This window comes from Canis lupus, chromosome 24 (genome assembly GCF_048164855.1).
Source record: "Canis lupus baileyi chromosome 24, mCanLup2.hap1, whole genome shotgun sequence".
NCBI lineage: Eukaryota > Metazoa > Chordata > Mammalia > Carnivora > Canidae > Canis > Canis lupus.
The window spans coordinates 26,886,057-26,909,469 of NC_132861.1; the positions used below are offsets into that span (position 1 = coordinate 26,886,057).

General features: G+C 35.1%; 1 protein-coding gene across 7 annotated transcripts in view; it reads right to left on the reverse strand.

The window, feature by feature from the left end:
• The window catches only part of GLRA3 (glycine receptor alpha 3), a 207,014-nt gene that overhangs the window by 58,353 nt on the left and 125,248 nt on the right, over nt 1-23,413 (reverse strand). For all 7 annotated transcript variants that reach the window (XM_072796036.1, XM_072796037.1, XM_072796031.1 and 4 more), the window contains 2 exons: nt 15,756-15,893; nt 8,668-8,882 (listed from right to left, as the gene is read on the reverse strand). In XM_072796036.1, the coding sequence (XP_072652137.1) occupies nt 8,668-8,882; nt 15,756-15,893 (353 nt within the window). The remainder of the gene's footprint in view (nt 1-8,667; nt 8,883-15,755; nt 15,894-23,413) is intronic.

The following is a 23,413-nucleotide window of genomic DNA, read 5'->3' on the forward strand; positions in this document are numbered from 1 at the left end:
GGCTCTCATGTTTGCTAACAAATACTCCAGGCTAGAAGTGGCACAGGTCACTGTGCTGAAGACTCATGAACCAGCACTACTTACAGCAAGTCCCTACCATAGAATTAAGAGGTACAACCCTACCATGTGCCTGGGATGAAGAGAAAGCCAGCATGAGTGGTAGAGGACTAGGGGTGGAACGGTTTCCACTATTTTTATTTTTGAAACAGAAACAAGGATTCCTGGGGTGCCTGAGTGGCTTAGCCATTTAAGTGTCTTCCTTCAGCTCAGATCATGATCTCTGGGTCCTGAGAACAAGCCCCAGGCTCCACGCTCAGGAGGGAGCCTGCTTCTTTCTCTCTCTCTCTCTCTCTCTCTTTCTCTCCTCCTCCCCATCACTTGTTCCCTCTCTCTCAAATAAACAAATAAAATCTTTGAAAAAAGAAATGGATTCCTACAGGTACAGGATTGAGGACACTGTGGATTATGATCTGATCACTGTGATATCTTCATAGAGAACTACAGCAGGTGTGTTAAAGAGCAGAACTGACTGCCTTATTGAAAAAAAAAAGCTGTTAATTAATTAAAGTGTGGCACAGAAATGCCAAGTTCCCTTGATCTTCTGCCAAAAATTTCTTCAAACCCTAATGTCAGGTCAAATTTCAGTACAATCAATTGTAACGGGGCATGAAAAATGGAGTTCAGGTAGCATTCTAAAACACAAACTTAATCTAGGATAGATAACAGATTGACTAGCTCGTGGAGAGTAAAGACAGGCAGGCTACAAGCCAAACTTAGGCATAGAAACGAGTTTGAATGAGCTGCATAGAATGCACCTTACCACTTAACCATAATGCTCATCCCCACCCTTTCATAACTATACCAGAACACTTTGCTGTGTGACTTATATGTGCCTATGCCCTCTGAAGCCATTTGATTTTGTGTTCTCTAATTCAGAAGAATAGATGAGTTGCATTTATCTCATACAATCCATTGTAAATACACTTCCTTTATGCTAGCTTTTGGTAAGATTATTGAGTAGTAACAGTTTTAGAATACATTCCTCTACAAGTATATTGGGTGAGCTGTACCACAAGTATGGCACCAGACGGTGTAGGCAAGATGCCTGCCAAGATACATGGCTTTACCTTACTCTGCATAGGTAAAGTTTCAAAAGATTACCTGTAATGCTCCTGGCCACAACTCATAAATGACAATGCATTAGTGGGTATTTATTAGATTATAACCCAGACTACTTATTTATTGTAAATTATGCTTGTTAAATTATAAAAAAATATAATCCAAACTATTCTTAGTCAATGGTTTACAGAAGTAGAATTTTAAAATGCCTTTACAAACAGCACAACTTAAATTTAAGAATAAGAAATGGGTTAAACCAGAACCAGGAGGTGGAATCACAAAATCTCATAATGTCAGCTTTATTTTAACCATATACTTTCCTGTTCACTTTATCTCTGAGGTTCAGCTCTTCATTCACAACTTCAAACAGGAATTGCAAAGACAGAAAAAGGCTGTTAGTTGCTTAACAATGCTGATGTTGGGACTCTGTTCTTTATTTCACTGGTGAGGGAGTTTTATATCCTTTTTTATCTGTTTGTAGGATTTGTGGTATGATTCTGGGATATATGTGAATACAGTAAAGGGAATTTCAGACATTACTTATGTAAAGTTGTCTCAAAGTGGCACATACTTGTTTTGTTTTTAAATTTAGTTTGATGACAAAGCCATTGTATTACATCCTTTTAAAAAATATTTAAACTTTGTGACTTAATATATGCTTTTCCCCAATTTTTCCGTCAGATTTAAGAGTTTATGCAATGGCTCTGCCTCTATGTTACCTACAAAGGAATGCTTGATAACTGTTAGTTTTCAGCTTAGTGAAATCTCAGTAAGCCTAGTAAATGTAGGTTCTAACATTAAATGTAGAACCGAGATATCTATCAATTTCTACCCTTGCTATTATAGGACCTTCCTTACGTTTAGGAATTATCTTTTTACAGATAATAGATAAAACACTAACAAAATTGAATGACATTCACATGCATTATGGTCTGTGATTTTTAACAAAAAGGGAATGAACAAATGATTTTTTCATTTTCTAAACTTTTTTCTTTTTCTCTCTTTTCCCTAAGTGAATCTAACATGAAACCAAATTCTTAGTATATTCAATAATTAAAAAAAATAAATATATTGCTCACATCAAATATGATATTGTAGGTTAAATATAATTATTAAAATTCTGTCACATTAAGAAATTAAAAATGAACCTACTCGCACCATATTTGCACTGAACTGAAGTAATCTTAGTTAATTATATTTTGAATAAATATTAGGGTGTTGCATTTAAATGGCAAGGACCAAAACATTACTGACAGTAACAGTTATTGCTATATTAATAGGATTATTATGCAGCCCCTCTCTCTCATTTATATTATTGTTGGCATTTACAGCTTACTGTCTCTCCTTTAAAACTGCAGGGTACTTTTTTTTCTTTTTTGAGAATGAGAACTAATTACATAAGAAAACAATAGTGAGTATAGATCCTCAATTTCCTTCACATCCTTGTCTTTTCATTCAATGTAATCTCACATATAGATCTTTGTATGCCCATACAACCATAGCATCCAAATAAAAATATAAGAGTTCAATTGATATTTTCTAACAGTTGTAATCATTTCTATAGCCGATGTCTTTAGAAAGAGTAAAACCTTAATATAAAAGCTATCTTTGTTACATCTTCTAAAACCAATGTTTTTATTACACTGTAAGGTAGATATATTGAACGTTTATTTTTTGTTCATTAATTTGGTATTCTCGGGGGAAAAATGATACTATACAAGAGTAACTCAATTTAGCTTTTACATTGTCTTTAGAAAGACATGAAAAGAATAGCAGACTCTCTTGTTACTCAAGATTCAAGTACTAAATAAATGTTTAAAATTTCTTATCTTTAAATATCTGCGTGATATTTACTCAGGTGACATATATCCTGTACTGATTTAGACTTTGAGGATAGAAATATATAAAAGATCTTTTGTTCTCTCAAAAAAATACTCCTGATGGGTTTCACAAACTGAAGGGGGAAAAAATTAAAATAAATTATTCAAGATAAACAACTTTTTGTGCAGAATTTGAGATTTTCATAGGCTACAGGCTTCTGAGCTTCTGTGAAATATTTAATTGATTATTCACATTTGAAATTTCAAGTGTTTCTTATTTTCTAACATTTAGTAGCTCTGCTCCAAATGAGATGACCATAGTGGTGGGGGCAGAGTGGGAGAAATTTACATAGAACTATCCAGTAATCCCTCCCTCTTTCCTCTCTCCATCTTATTTTTTCCTCTTGTTTTCTTGAGTATTTACTAAAATGGCAGAGTCCAATCTAGGAATGGAGACAGAAAGGTTTTATTTTTTTTTAAGATTTTATTTACTTATTCATGAGAGACCCAGAGAGAGAGAGGCAGAGACACAGGCAGAGGGAGAAGTAGGCTCCATGCAGGGAGCCTGATGTGGGACTCCATCCTGGGACTCCAGGATCACGCCTTGAGCCGAAGGCAGATGCTCAACCACTGAGCCACTCAGGTGTCCCAGAGACAGAAAGTTTTAACAAATCATTGTCCTTGAGGTAGACAAGATTATTTGTTGACAATCTTGTTTTTCTCTTTCCCTCTCCAATGCTACCCTGTGGGTAGAGTACACTCCCCCCAACCCCTTGATTTCGGGTTGGCTGTGAGATCTGGGAAGACTTACAAACTAACAGTAGTGACTGTGCCAATTCTGAACAAGAGCATTGCATGCCTCTGTTTGCCTTCCTGTTTTCCTATATTTCATGAAAAAGCATTCTACCTGCACCTACAGTCCCACAATGGGAGACATAGGAAGGAGATGTGAGCCTACTCCACAGCCTAGATCTAAGTCCACCCAAGTCAGCCAATCTCAGACAAACCTAGAAGAATCACAGGCAACTCACAAGCCTGTGAGCAAGAATAGATGTGGTAAACCATTGAGACTTGGGATTATTTGTTATATAGAATAATTGCAACCTAACTATACAGAAATAATCTTGGGCCCCAATACTATATTGTGGTAAGAGCTAGGGTTTGGGGGCATCTGGATGGCTCTGTTAGTTAAGTGCCTGAGTCTTGGCTTCAGCTCAGTTCATGATCTCAAGTCCTGAGACTGAGCCCTCATAGGGCTCCACACTTAGCATTGAGTCTGTTTGCCCCTCTCCCTCTGCTTTACCCCTGCTACCAGCTCAGGCGAGCACCCACTCTCTCTGTCAAATCAATCTATCAATCTTTATCCCCACCCCCCAAAAAAGAGCTAGGGCTTGGATGAACTTGGAGTCTAGAGATTCTCTGGCCCCTGCCAAGCTTGTGTCTGGGTGTGTGTGGGGGTTGATGGCATGCACACACGTCTATCTGTTTAACATGTTATGTTCAAAGATCTCTGGTATGACAATAGTTTAGAAACTCATTTTTAAAATACTAATCTAGTGTGTAATGGTGATATTTGTGTACTTCTGCAGATGATGTGAAATTGAAAACATATAACAAAGCTGCACCTTGGTTGGTCCCTAAAAGAGAATGAAAAAGAGGTGGGAATAGGTCCCCAATAAGAAATAACTGTTCTTTGGGAGCAGGAAAGAAAGGATAAAGTGTATATGATATTGCTGTATAATGTAGATCTACCCAAAATTCCCTGGTGTGGAGTCTTGCTAGAACCTATAGTTTCTAAATTAAAATTATATTTTATCCCTTCTACTGATTTTCTCTCTTCTGACTCATTTCTATACTTTTTATTTTTTGACCCATTTCTATACTTAATAGAAAATATAATTCTCTTAATGCCAAGATCTTAACTAGGTATTAGTATAAATGAAATGTATACTCAAAAATAATTAACTGATTGTTATTATCTTCTCTTTGACCCCCCGATTAACCCTAAGTCTGCTGGGGAGGATTGCTTTTCCACATTTGAAAAGAAAAAAAAAAAAAAAAACACAGAATGTTGAAATCTCAATGAGTTTGAGAGTAAAGTTTTAGAGTGGGTCTTGCCTTTAGAAAAACTGTCTAACCTATTCTGTGGGGGAGGGGTGTGGAGAGAGGGTTGGGGGTGGAGAAATGGCCCTGGGAAAAGAAAGGAGAGAGAAGACTTTGAATATTCAGGTTCATTTCCAATTGGAGGAGGACGGCCAACCACAAATACATCTTTTCTATTCTTTCTGGGCTTTCTTTCATTCTTAGAAAAATTATCCCTATTCTGCTTCCTTATCCATCTATAGTTTTATTTCCTGAAGTCTGAGGCATGAGTGTCCCTGTCAAAACTTCTCAAGTTCTGACTTTTTGACCATTCCACGGAGCTGTTTTATAAACATCTCAGAGTTAATATGTTCAACCATAGATCAGTTACCTCCCCCAACCTTCCTCATTAATTATTACCATTACTTGCCCAGTAGTTACCTGAATGCCACCATTGACTCCTGCCTTTTCCCTTACTCCTCAAGGTCCAGTTCATGAGCAAATCATGTCTATTTCACTTCCAAATACATTTTCTTTAAAATGCCCATCTCTTTCTAAATCCATCTGCTACTCTCCACCTCTACTGCTACCAATCTAGCCAGCCTTCATCTGCTCAAGATTACAATCGTTTGCTTGGCAGTTTCTATACTTCCATTTCTACTCTACCCCTTATATCTAATCTTCAAATAAAAGTCAGAATGATTAATCCTCTCATTAAAATCCATCTAAAATCCACTCAGAATAAATCTAATCTTTATAAAAGTTTATAAAACCCTCCATTGACATGGCTCATGATCATCACCATTTTTTCTCAATCATTCTGCTTCAAGAACACAGTGTTAGGGGATGTCCCTAACATTACACAACTTTGAAAAATTGCTGGTGATAGAATGTACTGTCACCCCTTTCTGGTCACCTAATGCAGGCACTGCAGAAATGCCAAATAGCTTCATGTTCCAAGAAATGAATCACATAAGTCTTCTTGATTTGGGCCATTACATGCTTGATTTATTATGACACTGTAGAGGGCAATGCAATAGGAAATATCTGAGTGGAATCTCAGCACTAGTTCTTAAGGTGCTGGTTAAGTAAGGTATATTCTTTGAAATTTTCTACCCTGAGTCTTATTTGACGATTTCCAAACTCCTTTGTATCCTACAGGAGATGTATTGGCAAATAGCTTGGACAAAACACTGAACGATTATCATAAATTAATGATTTATTGTTTCTTCCTCCCCGTCTGATAATCCTCTATTGGTTTCTTGAATTTAATTTTGTTTCCCTACTTCCTAGATTTTGTTAGTAGGAAAATGGTGGATATTTCAGTGGCAAGACTTTTAGACATCTGAGGGTTCTTTTGTGAGATTGAGAATATAGCAGGTCCTAAGGTATATGATTTAGCCACCTGTTCTTAAAGGCAAGTGTGGGCCTTCCCTCTTGCCTTTCTAGCCTTCCCAAATCACAGAATCAGAATCATATTTTTCAAGAGATTTTCTACTTTTTTGGAGTGGTCTCTTCCAATAGATTAATTCTTGTTATTTATCCTGGGTCTTCAGTGTCTACCTTCCCAAATACTGATGTACATAACTGAATATTCTCAACCTCCCATTCCTTAACTATCGCAAAACCTAAAATATAGTTAATTTCTCTTAAGATATCATTTTGTTAGTCAATTATTTTTGCGGGTCAGAAATAAATCTCTTATCACATTTCCAGTGGTCATTGTTTCTATGATCTGAGAGATGTAGAGGCTTTGTGTGCATCTGTGTATATAATTGAGCACATGGTCGAAAATTTATTCTTTCCCTGAGATCACAGTGAAATTAATGATTTCTGAAAAATCTTTCCTAGGTCTTAAGAAAAAGTATGAAAAAAAAAGAAAAATAAAAAGTATGAAGCCACCTCAATATTGTCTTTCCTTTAAAAAACAAACTTGTGTCTCCACTCTGATATGTTTTTTTAAATGTGTTGCTTTATTTCTGCTTCTTCCACTCTGATCTCTATGCTCTTCTGATAATGCCTTAATGTTTGTATTTAAAAATTGTCTTTATACTGTGTATCATAGAAGCTGCAGCTTTCTGAAATGGAGCATTTTGTTCTCTTCTTTGGTTGACAACTTACAGAATGAATGAGCTTTTATTTCCATTTAGCATTTGAGGAAAATGAATGAGTAAACTGGCAATTTTCTTTACAAATTGACTATGGGACTTCAACTATTACTCAGAGTCCTTGAAACATTTACACATATAAATAAGCATTGAGACTTATTAGTTTAATCTTATAAGCAGATTTATAATTTCCATTTGAACAGTATTTTATAAAGCAGTCGTTGATATGGATCATTTTGAAAATTCAATTAAATGTTAATAAAAGTAGACCTTATTTTGCAAGACAACCATTAAATTTTATTTAGGCAGTGTGAGCATTAACTTGAGTTAAATATCAAGTTCTTCCTTTGTGAAGTAACTTTTTTAGTGATAAAATGTCCTGCCATCAACTTGTATTTATTTAGGTATTTTAATCTAATAAATTGAATTATACAATGCAATTCATGGTAAGAGTTAAGGAAGCCATGAAAATAGATTTATAATTTGCTTGGCATTGCAAGTAGATAGCATCAAATGCACAAGAAAAGTTAATATAATTTTATGACATCTACATCATTGTAATGAAAATAATAGTGAAGCCTGTTGGAAGCTGGACAGGATTACTTAATTTAGATAGTAGAAATTTTTCTTAGATGTCATTTAGGAGAGGAAAATAATTTTCTATTGTTATTTGCTAAATGGATTAAGAAAGAGCTTCCTATGCTTTATTTCAGCATATGCTGTAAAAAGAAATACCGTGTTGTGTTTTTTTGTTTGTTTGTTGTTTGTTTGTTTGTTTGTTTGTTTGTTTTACAATGTCACAGAGAGAACAGTTTATTTTAATTCTGGCAGCTCATGTGGACTAAAATCATATTAGATAAACTTTCCTTTTTGTTGACCTATGACAGCCTAAAAGCCAGGAGGGACACACACACACACACACACACACACACACACACAAATAGTAAGTGCTATATACATCAATATGGGCTCCCTCATACTATACCTTGGACACGTAACTGCTGTAAATTTTTCTGGAGGGACATTTGGCAATTCACACCAATATATACAGCCATCAGTGCAATGATTCCACTTCTAAGTGTTTATACTAAGAAAAAATGCAAAATATGTGTAAAGCTATGCATATCCACACCCACATATATTCATGAATATACCATGCATCATATAAATGTTCATTATTGTGTTAGTCCTAATAGTAAGTAGATTACCATAGCACACCCATACAATATGATACAAGTTGATGATTATATATGTATGTGAGTTTTCTATGTAAAAATATTCTTTATTTTTAAAAAAGATTTTATTTATTCATGAGAGACACACACAGAGAGAGGCAGAGACACAGGCAGAGGGAGAAGCAGCTCCCCGCAGGAAGCCGGACGTGGGACTCGATCCTGGGACTCCGGGACCACGCCCGAGCCAAAGGCAGACGCTCAACCGCCGAGTCATCCAGGCGTCCCATATACTTTATCGATAAGTATTTGCACAAATATATGTATAGGCACTAATACATGTGTATGTCCATTTGGCACGCTTACCTTTGGTAAGGAAGCTCGTGATCCTGAGCTCTGGGTGGTCATAGTCAGCACAGTAGTTATCCCCAAGGCTACCCTGGCGGGTGCAGCATCCATATTGATCCAGAACGAAACCCATGATAGAATAACAATCAGGAGGCTGGGAATGTACATCTGGATCAGATAGTATCCCATTTGTCGTTCCAGATGGAATCGCACTTCTATACATGTAAATTTTCCTAATTGATTGTGAAACAAATGCAGCAGTTGGTAAAAACAGGTCTTTGTTATGACATCAAATGTCACATTTCTTCCCATATTTTGCCCTAAAATTTTCCATTCCGATGAAAAGGGATCCTAGAGCATGTATGCAAATTGATTTCTGAAAAATATTTTTCTTATTTTTCTGTTAGCATCTGGAAGCAACATGAGGGTACACTTTCCAGGAAATAGTATGTAATCTTGTTGCTTCACATTTGGTTAGCACTTCATACTTTGAAAGTACTCAGAGATCTATCATTTCACTTGCTTCTAGCAATTGTTTCTGAGTCAGACCGGAGAAATGTCTATCCCTTACTCATTGGTTCTGTCTGATACTTTTTAGTACTTATTGACAGCCAGGTGCTATTTGTTCCAGAGGCCTTTACATTTATTTATCTAAAGGATAAATTCAATTGAAGATGAATAGTTCCTTAAATGTAATTTATGTAAGCTATCTTATGCATTAATAATTTGGAAACTGTTAATGCAAAAATAAGCAAAATATGTTATCTCTATTAATAAATTTGAACATAATTTAAAAGCACACTTACTAAAAAAACCTGAGATATATTTGTTCTATATATTTATGCCCGGTGTCTCTATTATGGTAAGTAATTAATAGAGGAATAAATTATGTCTTAATTAACCATTTTGTTGATATCTCTGCTTATCCTCTGGTTAAACTCCCTAATACCATGACCATGTTGTCTTTCCTTAAAATAATTGTTTATGTGAATAACCAAATTCTTGGTTTTATTTTCTCCTTATTCTAAGTATTTTAAGAAGGATAAGTTCAGTGAATTAGCATGCTAATCTTTTTCTAAGTGGCATTCTCTGATCTAATTGTAAATCAAAGAGCACATCTAGGGAAATTGCTAGTGTATTTTTAGATAAGTTTCAGTGCAAAACTTCCAGGATTGTGACTTGAGCCATGTGCTACGTGATTCACAGACACAACCACTGGCTGAAGGAATGGATGAGATTCTAGGGCTTAAAATTCCTAATAAAGTTTCAGAAACTCTGGGAAAGTCAGATCCCACTCCTAGATGTTTAGTGATCAGAAACACACATGCAAGTTCACTGTGATTCTTTTATCAACTACATATGAAATGCCTAAAAATTCTTGAAATACATGAATATACTTTAGATTTTTAAGATTCTATTAAAATACAAAATTTTTTAAAAAATAGGACAGGAATAATTTAAACATTTTCAAGATATCACTGTTAAATTATCGAAGTAATCTCAGGGCATCTGAGTCTCACAGTTGGTTGGCATCCACATTCTTAGTCTCAGACTGTGCCCTCAGGATCATGGGATTGAGCTGCCCATCAGACTCTACACTTGTTGTGGAGTCTGCTTAAGTTTCTCACTGTCTCCCCCTCTGCCTCTACCCCCACTAACCATCCCCACCATCCCCTCTGGCTGGCTCATGGGCATGTGTGCATTCTCCCTCTCTCTCTCTTTCTCAAGTAAATAAATACATAAAGCTTTAAAAAATTATTTACAAATTATTCAAGTAATCCCAAGATGAAATTAGTAATAATTACTGACCATTTGAGTACTTAAAAATTCTCATTTTGACTTATAAAGAGTGTTTTCATAGCTAACACTGGGAAGAAAAATAATGGCAATATATATATACACACACACACCATATGCATATGAGTGGCTCTAGAGAGAAAAATGAACAAGTTATACAAGTTCTGACATGGTAACACTAGTAAAATAAGACTGGAGCTTCTTTAAGCACATTTATATTTTGATTCTCATTTTATTTTTATTTATTTATTTAATTATTTATTTTACTTTTCAGACTTAAAGTTTATTTCTTTTAGGTGATTCAAAATTTATTTTGATTAATTTATTCATCTTTATACAAAAAAGAAAAAAAACAAAAACAAATCTATTCTAGTCTCAATTCTCCTTCAAACAAGAGACAATATAAGGAATATTACAATTCACTGATAAAAAGACAAATAATCAAATATAAAAATGGGCACATGATTGACTATTTTATGGCATTTCAGCTACTTATTTTTGGTTGTCCATGATTTGCAATTAAAAGTATCCTGGCTGTGGAGTGACTGGGTGGCTCAATTGGTCAAGCTTTGGACTCTTGGTTTCAGCTCAGGTCATGATCTCAGGGTCATGATATCCAGCCACAAGTCCAGCTCCTTGCTTAGCACAGAGTCCCCTTAAGATTCTCTCTCTTTCTCTTTCTATCTCTACCTCTCCCTCCCCCTCCTTCTTTGTCTTTCTCTAAAATAAAAAAATAAATAAAATAAATAAATAAATAAATAAATAAATAAATAAATAAATAAATAAATAAAAAATAAATAAATAAAATCATTAAGAAAAAAGTATTCTGGCTGAGATAGATGAAGCAAGAAAGAAAGGAGAATCAAATTATTAAAATTAGGTATGAAAGAGGACATCACTACTCAGAGAAATAAAAGGATTATAAGGAAATATTATGAAAAACTGTATACCAACAAGTGGAATGTCTTAGATGAAATGGACAAATATATAGAATGATACATATTACTAAAACTGACTCCAGAAGAAATAGAGAATCTGAATATGTGTAGAATGATACATATACTAAAACTGACTCAAGAAGAAATAGAGAAAAGTAAAGAGATTAGATTATCAATTTTAAAACTTTACACAAGGGACAACTAAAGACCACAAAGCTTCACTTGTGAATTCTGTTAAACTTTTTTAAAAGAATTAATAACAATCCTTCATAAACTCTTCCAGGAACTAGAGAGCAAGGAATAATTCCTAAGCCATTCAATGAACTCAATATTACCCTGATAGTAAAACCAGACAAAGATATCATAGGAAGAAAAAAGTATATAGACAATTTCTCTTACAAATATAAATATAAAAACTTCAGAAAAATACTAGCAAACTGAATACAGCAACATATGAAAAGAGCTATATATCATAACCAACTAGAATTTATCATGGAATGCAAGTAAGTTGGGCTTAACCTCCCAAGTCAATGTAATATACTGTATAAATAGAACAAAGACAGATAAAAACTATATGATCATCTCAATAGAAGTAAAACTGTCAAAAATCCAACAGTCTTTCATAACAAACACATGCAACAAACTAGAAACAGAAAGTAATTTCCCCAACTTGATACAGGGCATTTATAAAAAAAAAACTTATAGCTGATAATGTACTCAATGGTGAAAAGCTGAATGCTTTCCAAATAAATTCTGGAATGAGGCAAGAATGTCTTTTCTTACCACAACTATTAAATATTATACTGAGAAGGTCTAGCTGGGATAATTAGGGCAACAATATAAGTAAAAGGTTTAGATTAAGAAGGAAGTAGTAAAACTATCTACAGGCGGAACATCACCTCACATATAGAAAATCCTAAGGATTCACTAAGAATATCTTAGAACTGCTGAGCTCAGCAAGGTTATAGGGTATACTATCAGTATACAAAAATCAACCTTGTTTCTATACACTAGCAATAAACAATCAAAAAAATTAAATTGAGCAAACAAATCCATTTACAATAGAACCAAATGAAATAAAATGCTTACAAATAAATTTGACAAAAGAAATGTAAGACTTCTACACTAAAAAATGCAAAACACAGCTGAGCAAAATTAAAGAAAATTGAAACAAATGGGAAATCATTCTGTAGTTATTAATTAGAAGACTAAATATGGCCAGATCAAAATATTTCCCATATTGCTCTACAAATTCATTGTAATTTCTATCAAAATTTCAACTTGCTTTAAAAAAAAAAGATTTTATGTATTCATGAGAGACACAGAGAGAGAGAGAGAGAGAGACAGAGGCAGAGAGAGAGGCAGAAGGAGAAGCAGACTCCATACAGGAAGCCCAATGTGGGACTTGATCCCGGGACCGCAGGATCACGACCTAGGCTGAAGGCAGGTGCTCAACCATTGAGCACCCAGGGGTCCCAAGTTCTTGTACTTCAAATAACATCATTAAGAAAATGAAAAGACAACATATTAAGTGGAAAAAGCATATGTAAATCAAAAATAGAAATAACTGACTTAGAAAATGGACAAGGGAGTCTAATGAACATTTGTTTTCCAGGAAGACATGCAAATATTAATAAACACATGAAAAGGTGTTCAGCATTACTCATTAGGGAAATACAAATCAAAACCACAATGAGATATTACTTCACTCACTAAAATGACTATAATAAAGAAGACGAACAATAACAAGGGTTGGTTATGATGTGGAGAAACTGGAATCCTCATTCATTGCTGGAAAGATTGTAAAAAGATGTGAGTACTTTGAAAAACAGTTTGGCTGCATAGATTTACCTTATGATCCAACTTCCCAGTCCTAAATCTATACTCAAGATATATGACATATATCCACCCCAAAACTTGTATGTGAGTGTTCATAAGTGGTCCAGAAGTTGGAAATACCCCAATGTCTAGCAACTGGTGAATGAATAAACAGAATGAGGATTACCCATACAATAGAGTACTACTTGGCAATAATGAAGTATTGAAGTATGCTACCATAGGGATGAATCTCAAAAACATTTTTCTAAGTGAAAGAAAACTATCAAAAAGACCACATATGGTTTCATTTATATAAAACATCCAGAAAATATAAAGCTATAGATACAGAAAGTCGATTAGAGATTGCCTGGAGCTGCTAGTTGCGAAGGACTGCTAAAGGATATAAGGTTTATTTTTGCAGGTGATAAAAGATTTCAAGATTATGGTGATGATTGCACACACATGCAAATATACTAAAAATCATTGAGCTGTATTCCTTAAACAAGTGAATTTTATAGTATGTAAATTATATCTCAATAGAGTTGTTTAAAAAAATTCTTCAGTTACAAGATGAACAAGGTCTGAGGATCTAATATAACACAGTGACTGTAATTGATAATGCTATACTCAGATTTGCTAATAGAGTAGAACATAAATACTATCTCACACACAAAAGGTAAATATGTCAGGTGATGGATGTGTTAACTAACTTGATAGGTATCCTTTCACAGGGTGTACATATATTAAATCATCAGGTTGTACACTGATTATCCTATTAATTTATGTAAGTTACACCTCAAAAAAACTGGAGGACCAAAAAGCCTTCTTGCTGATACAGATCTAAAGGAAAAGTTTCCTTCCTGTTTAGAGTAAATCTGCTCTTCCCAAGGAGGCAAGTTGTAATAGTCTCACATGTACAGACAAATTTTCCAGGTTCAAATCCACTTTTTACTTATTATTTTACTTAAGAATTTATTGAGCATCCACGTACTTCAACAGAGTGCGGAAACAGAAACAGAAAGAATATATATAATCCTTGGCTTTAAAAACTTTTGGTAATAAGGGAAACAATCAATAAGTAAGCATATAAATTAAAGATAAAATTTCAGACAGTGAAAGCAGTAAGTGGAAGGTGGGATGTTGAGTGTTTAACATATACTTGTTATAGAGACTCATTTGAGGGCTGGCATTTGAGCAGTCTTGAAGTATGTGAGAATATTTGGTTTAGGGTAATTTGGGGATAGAGTATGTATGTAGTATAGAAGTACTTATGTATAGGAGAGTATAAACAGGAAGAAGAGAAAGTACAAAGGCCCTGAAGCAGGAATCAGTGTGGCATATGTAAGAAAGCAAATCATGGTGGCCAAAATATAGCGTAAGGGGATGAGATAGAAGAGGATCTTGGGGAGACAGTCAAGGGATACCACCAAGTTTGTGGTACTTTGTTACAGCAGCCCTAGGAAACTAATCCACCAACTTAAGCCAACTCTTGAGGCCTCTTAGCATCTAAAACTTGCTTGTCATTGTAACTGCCCCTAGGGAGTTGGGCAGGATACTGACTGATATTGACCTGTTCTCCCTTTATCTTTGTGTTCAGATGTTAACTTTGAACTCGCCATTAAATATCAGCCTCATCCCTGGGTTAAGAAAATGACAGTGACTTTTTCACCAGATCATGTGAATTGATTAAAGAGATAAAAAAGATTAAAGACCTTGTATAGTGAAAGGTCAGGTCAGAATCCTGGAAAATGATGAGCCAAAGAGGAATCATAGTTACTGTAATGAAATAATAAGAGCTGCAGTTGATGACAGTGGGAGGCTGTGGACTAGCCACATTGAAGTGATGGCCCATTTATAGGTGATTGTTAACGGAATTTGTAGGAATAGGCTGGGCAGCAAGACTAGATATTATGAGAATAGCCCATGCTGGTTGAGAGAAGTGAACAGGTCTCATGAATGTGCAAATGTCACATTAAGTCTATCAATCCTTAATAACAATATCTTATCTCTATCCACAAAAGCAAAAGGCTACTGTGTCAATGTGAGTAGTAGGTACCTAAGTAACAATAACTTGAAATGCATGAAGTTGTAGCCAAAGAGAGATTTAGACAAATGAAGCCTTAAAAACAACAACAACAACAACAACAACAACAACAAAAACCAGTTTCTTTCATTTTGTTATCAAACACAATGCATATTGCCCTAGAAAAGCTAAATAGTACATTTTACTGCTCACACAGAAATGAAAGGAACTTGTTTTGGAAACATTATTCGTATATAACTATGAGCTTTTCACACACACACAAAAGAACCCCCAAAAGATATAATTGAATATGAAGCATTTCTTTGAGCCTATACGAATCAATTATAGAACAGTATGCATTGAGTCTAAGCATATGTAAGTTTCATATGAATTCATTTTCTGCTCTCTGACCATGAAAAACACTGAGCTATAAATAGTTAAAAAATAATTAACCTACCACTATAATTAAGAAGCACTGAATATCATAAAACCAAAAGTCACAAGTATAATAAATGATGCTCAACCCCTACCTGTGTTGTAATGTTTAGTGCAGTATCGTAAATCTTTCTCTTCTTTTAGCAGAAACTGGGGCAAAGTGAGTCCTTCGGCCACTTGTACAGGTGCCTCATCTTGCCATTCAAAAATGAGATCATTCATTGTGTACCCAACTAGGCAAAACATAATAAAAATATTTATAATATAAAAGGGCATTCAAAGAAATAAATTTTTAAAAAGAGCTTGTACATTCCCAAGGGTGGAAAGACCAGTGTCATCTTAACTCAAAAGGCTGAGTTATGCGTCACACAATCCCATTTCACCAAATTCTGTTGAAGTTTATTCACATAGAATATTCATCAAATAATGTAAGAAAATGTAGCAGGCTAATAAAAACCATAGCACGGCATATATAAACTTCAAAGGACATGCATATACAATCTTTCTTTGGAATGGGCAGCTACTGGGTTAGTTCAAGAATTCATTTTGGTTCCATTCCATTGCTCACCTACTCTGAAATTATTCAGGGCTCTTAATAACAAAAACTGAAATTGTTACTGGTTAGGAAAAGACCTAAATTATAATATCTGTGGGGAAAGTACCAAGGCTTTTATCTTTCTCGATTTAATCATTAACTATTTTAGTTCATGGCATCTGCTTCTTTGTTCCAAATCCCAAATGAACAAAATGATATTTTAGATAGAAATGTCAGCTATTCAGAGAAAATCAGAGGACAAAGAAAAATCCATGTGGAACAGTTTGTGGAGGAGGAAACCCTTGCATGTGCTATCAGTGAATTCAGGATAGAATTAGCTAACATATTTTGTAATAATAAATCAGCATCTTTTAGTAAACGGAAAAAATTTGTATTTATATAGGAGAGGTATCTAAGAAAAGCAGGATCTCCCCCCCGCCCCCTGCATTAGAAGCTGCTGAAATGTACACTTAAAGTGTGCTGTAGAGAGGGAATCAAAAGTGAATGGAGCTTGTGGGGGGAGATTTTTGTTACAGGTAAAGACAGAGAGAACATAGGATCTGGTGTTTGTTTTAAGATTTTATTTATTAGAGAGAGAGAGAGAGAGCACACGCAGGGGAAGCAGCAGGCAGAGGGAGAGGGAGAAGGAGGGGCCCCACTGAGCAGGGAACCCAATTCAGGGCTCCATCCCAGGATTCCAGGATCATGACCTGAGCTAAAGGCAGATGCTGAACCGACTGAGCCACCCAGGAACCCCAGGATCTGGCTTTTGAACTCAGTCAAGTGGACAGATCAAGGAAGCAGAAGCTCTAGATTCATGAAGCAGCAAACAAAGGAAATTGTCCCAAACAAGTTATCCTGGAGGCAAGCTGGTATTGTAGGGAAGAGGCTGCTGAGTGATTAAAAACAGCTGGCACAAGCAGAATTGGCTGGACACAGCAATGTGTAGGGAAGGGAACTGATCATCCTCCCTTCTCCCACAATACCTGGCAAGGAATCTTCTAGAAAGAGCAGAATCAGAAGTAGCTGTGATAGTAGTGACTAGAGTCAGAGACTCAACTGCACCCACCTAAGATTTCAGCAGAATCTACTCCATTGACAATGGGGAGGGATGGTGGTAGTAAAGGCATCAGTGATCAAAGCATCTCTTCATAGTCTCTAGGAGTCAGCTGTTGAAGTTGCAGCACAGTACCATCAGAGTGATGGCTCCTTATGGTGCAATGACTATTTGGTAGATGTAAAGTCATCCAGATTGAAGGGGCATGTCTGAATTCTGGTTTCAGAATAGATATGGGAACCTATGGGGCTATGTTTGACTCGCTTCTAGTGGAATACATTTCACTGAACCTTGCAATTAATGATTTGGTTGCTAATAATCAGAAGGATTTTCCTTGTATTCATAAGCCCTTTGATAAATCCATTATAAATGCCATTTTACCTAGGGAGAAAATAGATGCAATTTCTTAGGGATCTAAGGATGGTAAAATAGGCATCAATACTTATCTGCTTCCAGGTAAGACATGTACCTATTCTTCCATACAATCACTAAGACAAAATATGTGAAATTTTGCCCCAATTTAGGCAGACCAATAGAGAAACTCCATTTTGTTTTTATATCCTGTTTTTTTATTTTATTTTATTTTTTTTTTAGGGACTTCTGTGAAAAGAAACAAACTCTCTGAGATTCTCTCAAAGACAAGCTTTAGTCTCTAATGCCAATTTTAGGCAGTGTATTTAGCTTCCTGTGTTAAATACTCAACCACACCAGTTATTTAGATATGGGAAACTCTTAATCAAAATATGCTACTTCCTTATGGCCCCTAAAATAGTTGTTTGAAGCCAGAAAGTATATAGTGAGATGGCATGTGTAAGGGGTACTTCTTTTGTTCTGAGTAATTTACATGGATGTTCAAGGAAAATAACTAAATGGTAATTTTGTCTCCGTAAACCTTCAAACTAACCTAAAAAAAAAAATCAATACTCTTTTACACAGTTCAAAGTGTTTTAACATCCTTATGCTTTTGGTTGGCAGATCTTTATACAAGTCTGAGAATGTGAAGGAGAACAGATCAGCTAATGAGATCAAGGTGGTGAGTTGAACTGCCTTATACCATAATACATTTCACAACAAGAAATACTTTATTTGGGGAAGAAAGACAAACCCTAATTTCATCCAACAATCCCATATGGTAATTGCAGTGAAACACATTAAACAAATGACTCCATGCAACCAAACATTTGTTTCTTCAAGTATTTATTGAGTACCAACCGCATATAATATATCCTACTAGGCTGCAGGGCCCGAGAAATGTTATTACAGGGTAGAAAATAAGTGGCATGGGAGGAGTACAAAGTGTTATGTGCATTGGGAAGAAAGAACTATGATACCCACTTACGCCTCATTTGAAATGGACCTTGATGAAAGACAGTGGCTTCTTACAATGAATGTGAGAAAAGATAAGGTACTCAGGCAAAGAGAACAGTATAATTAGTTGAAAGAAACTGCAAATCCCCAGGGTATATAGTAGGAATAGAAATAGCTTCATTTGTCTAGGGTCAATTGGCATGAAGGAACATATGGAATGAGAAGATAAATTAATATAAGGTTGCATGAATTTTAAATTCCAGGTTGAAAACTTTTATTTTTTAAAATTCCTTGTGGGCAATGATGAACAACTGGAGTCTTGAGCAGGGGAGTGACGTGACAGAAATTATGCTTTAGAAACTGTAGCATGAGATTCGCAAGGTCCAAACCACTTCCATAATCAGAATGAGACATTTGCTTTTCTCATCATGTTGACATTTGCCCAGATGGTCAAACAACAATGGAAGGGTAAAACTTCAAGTGCTTTATCATAATTACAGACAGTGGCAACAAACTGTGTTGGTGCTTATTGTGTTCTTTACTGGCATATCTTGTAGTGCAGGAATAACAATGCGAATTTTAAGGAATTGCCCATGATCCCTGATGAAGCACTAAGAATTATAATTTTATTAAATTTTGACCTTATATAAATGCTCTTTTAATATTCACTTTGTTAGGACACCCGGGTGGCTCAGCGGTTGAGCATCTGCTTTGGCTCAGGTTGTGATCCTGGGGTCATGGGATCAAGTCCCGCCTCAGGCTCCCCACAGGGAGCCTGCTTCTCCCTCTTCCTATATCTCTGCCTCTCTCTGTGTGTCTCTATTGAATAAATACATAAAACCTAAAAAAAAAAAAAAAAAAAATTTTCGGTCTTAAAGTGTACATGTAAAGTACTTCAGCTGCATATTTTATTATGATGATTCTTTTAAGGAAAAGAACTAGGGATGATCGATTTGCAAGTTAAATCAGTTTTTTTTAATGAAACACTATTTTTACTTGAAAAAAAAGATTAGCAAATTATGGTTATTATATATGGCAGACCATTTCTCAAAAATAAAGGAAATGAGCCTAGCACATTGAGGGAAACAACTGAGAATATTTATCAGCAATGATAGATTTTGAACTTTCAAGTCAAAATTAGAGTTTTGAAAAAAATTATTTGCCCAATAATTAATGATTTTTTGAGGAGCTTAATGGTGATATTAACAAAAGTAACCTTTCAATATATGGTCAATGACATGCATTAGTGTTTGGAGGATCTAAATAACTCTTCAAAGTAACATTTTCCAAATGTCCGAACCATGATGTTAAAAATTTTACATAGGCAAATATCCATTCAAAGGGCAAAATAGACAAATGGACTTTAACTTACAAGAGTATTAAGAATTTGTTGATACAGTTTCCAAATTCACATTGCAACTAACCTTTAGGAAACTATCACCTTAGAAACTAAAGTTAAAAAAAAAAAAAAAGAAACTAAAGTTTTTTTGCATAGTGCAGATTTTTTTCTAAGGCTGAGTAGTATTCCATTGTATATCTATACCACATTTTCTTTACCCATTATCTGTCAGTGGGTATTTACATTGTTTCCACATTTTGGTTATTGTGACTAGTACTGCACTAAACATAGTAGTGCCAATATTTTTTTGTGATACTGATTTTATTTCTTTTGGAAAAATACATGTAAGATTACTGGACCATTTGGTAGTCCTATTTTTAATTTTTTAAATTAAGATCTTATTTAAATTCAATTTGCCAACATATAACACCCAATGCTCACCTCATCATATGCCCTCCTTAATGCCCATCACCCAGTTACCCCATCCCCTTCCTCCCCTTCTGTAACCCTTTGTTTCCCAGAGTTAGGAGTCTCTCATGGTTTGTCTTCTTCACTAATTTTTCCCTATCCAGTTTAACATGGATAAACCTTGAGGACATTATGCTAAGTGAATTAAGCTAGTCATAGAATAACACATACTGTATGATTTCACTTATTTAAGGTGTGTGAAATACTCAAATCAATAGAATCAAAGAGTAGAATAGCAGTTGTCAGGAGCTGGGGAGAAGGCAAAATGAGAATTACTAATCCACAGGCCTAAAGTTGTAATCAAGCAAGATGAATAAGTTCTAGAGATCTTCTGTAAAACAGATCTGTTGTACCTACAGTCAACAATTATGTATTGTATACTTAAAAATTGAAGAGGGTAGAGACACCTAGGTTGATTCAGTAGGTTAAGCGTCTGACTCCTGGTTTCCACTTGGATCATGATCTCGGGGTGGTAAGATCGAGCTCCAAGTTGGTTTAGTGGGGAGTCTACTTGAGATTCCCTCCCGCTGCCCCTCCCACTGCCCCTCTCACTGCTCTTTCTCTCTCTAAAATTAATAAATTTTAAAAATTTAAGATGGTAGATATCATGCTAAGTGTAATCACAATACTTACAGTAAATTAAATTTTTTAAAAAGTCATTTGCATTCTTGAGATGCCAAAGGAGAAAACTCTCATTCTTTTCCAGTGGTTGTTCAGAAATATAAGTCAGAGGCAAATTTCAGTAGCTCATCTTGTCAAAACTGGTGATTAAATATATATTTAAGGAAGAATAAGAAGTTGGAGCAACTTCAAAGTTTCAAGTCTAAGTCACTGACAGGTAGCTATGCCAGTCTATAGCTCATATCTCATGTCAATAGAGCAGCCTTCTCTGTCTTATAAAATACCTTTCCTCCAGTCAGCATTAGTTTTTTTTTATTCTCTTTTCCTGTAGAACTTATCTTCACTTGACATTGTATATATTTGTCGTTTTTTTAATTTTAATTTTAATTTTTTAAAATTTATTCATGACACACAGAGAGAGACAGAGAGAGAGAGAGAGAGAGAGGCAGAGACAGAGGCAGAGAGAGAAGCAGGCTCCATGCAGGAAGCCTGACGTGGGCCTCGATTCTGGGTCTCCAGGATCAGGCCCTGGGCTGAAGGTGGCGCTAAACTGCTGAGCCACCCAGGCTGCCCTTCATCAAGTTTTGAAGTATTTTTCTACCTAGATTCTAGGACTGAAACTTCATAAAAGCTGAGATTATTCCATTTTAGTCACTGGAATATTTTTCAGTACATAAAATATTTGCCCTCTAGTAGGCTGTTTGAATATCTGAATTAGAAATAGAGAAGGAAGGAATACCTGCGTGGCTCAGTGGTTGAGTGTCTGTCTTTGGCTCAGGTCATGATTCTGGGGTCCTTGGATGGAGTCCCGCATCAGCCTTCCCACAGGAAGCCTGCTTCTCCTCTGCCTATGTCTCTGCCCCTCTCTTTGTCTCTCATGAATAAATAAATAAAATCTTAAAAAAGAAAAAAAAGAAATAGAGAAGGGAAAAGGAAGAAAGGGAGGGTGTATGTGTGTGGGGGGGGGTTGTATACGATGATCTTATTTTGGGGTATCTTGATCTTAAGATGCCAACAGGATGGTCATAAATCTGAGCATTGATATATGTTGAAAATAGTTGAAATCACACATATATATTGGAAGTGAGGTCAAGATTATTGAAGATAAAGGTTTGAGAGTCACCTATTTATAGGTTATATTAAAATTACACATCTTGGTTTGCCAAGACAGCCCTACATTACTTGTTTTTTTCTTCATATCCTCTTTGGTTTAGCACTTGTTCTAGATTTTTCATTTTTAGATTAGATATTATTAATTACTGTGTTAAAATACTTCATTTTTGGTTCAATAGATCCTTCAATTTTATTTCTAGATTCTCCTATGGCAGAAGAGTATGAGACTATTTTAGTATCTTAATATTAGGTTAAATCTGTACAAAAGCAAACCAGGAATGGTCCATCTATCTTTACTGGACCCTTTCAGTAACAAGAAACTAGCATCTCCCCTTCAGAGGCAGCTGAGTTTTGATCTGAGTAGTAGCAGAAGTGTTCAACTTTTCTCCCCCACTGCTCCACGTGGTGTACAAACCAATGACGTCTGTAAGGTGTCAGTTAAGGTATCCAAGTGTCATGGAAAATTAGAAGTTACTTGTAAGTAAAAGCGGAGAAGTGCTGCTATGGACCATATAGAACACGATCTGAATGCTTTGAAACCTAGACATTTATTTTATTACTTGGCAACACTCATATATCTTTCAATAAATCTTTCTAGCAGCAATGGGCTAAAAGAAATGAAAGTTCAACATTGAAAAATTAAGCACCAAATTTCCATTTTACAAGAGAATTGATGATGAATGTGCAACTTAAATAAGACAGTGTTTATATTTAACATTCATGAAATCTTACACCTACATAAAAGCCACGAGACACACAGCATTGATTTCAAAAGTTACAGTCTTTTCAAAAATAAAACAAAAGATGGTCATTGATATGTGTATTTGTAAGGGCAGCATTTACACATTACTCTATAAAAAATGAGTTTTTATTTAGATCAAATCATTACTTTTCTGAATTAATTTCACTTTTTTTACTTTCATTTTTTCTTGGAAGAGTGCATGACAGGAAATTTGCAAGCAATTAAATGTTGTTAGGCTTGTTTCAGTATCATTTCCTGCTTTATAGAGAAAATTGGTCAAATTAATTTTAAATTAATTTTTAAATCTAATTCTGTAATCAAGGTAAAGCTTTTGGAATTACATTTGTCAAAGATGAACTATGTAATGCTATCATAAATTCTATTGTGAAGTCATTCTTACATTCATTTAAAAAGTTCAACATTGAGAATAAATGTCACTTACTCATGACAGATCTGAATAAAATATTTGTTGGAATTCATCATTGTTGTAAAAAAGCCAGTAAGCCGGGAATGAAAGTACAGCATAGGGAATACAGTCAATGGTATTGTAGTAGTGTTGTATGGTGACAG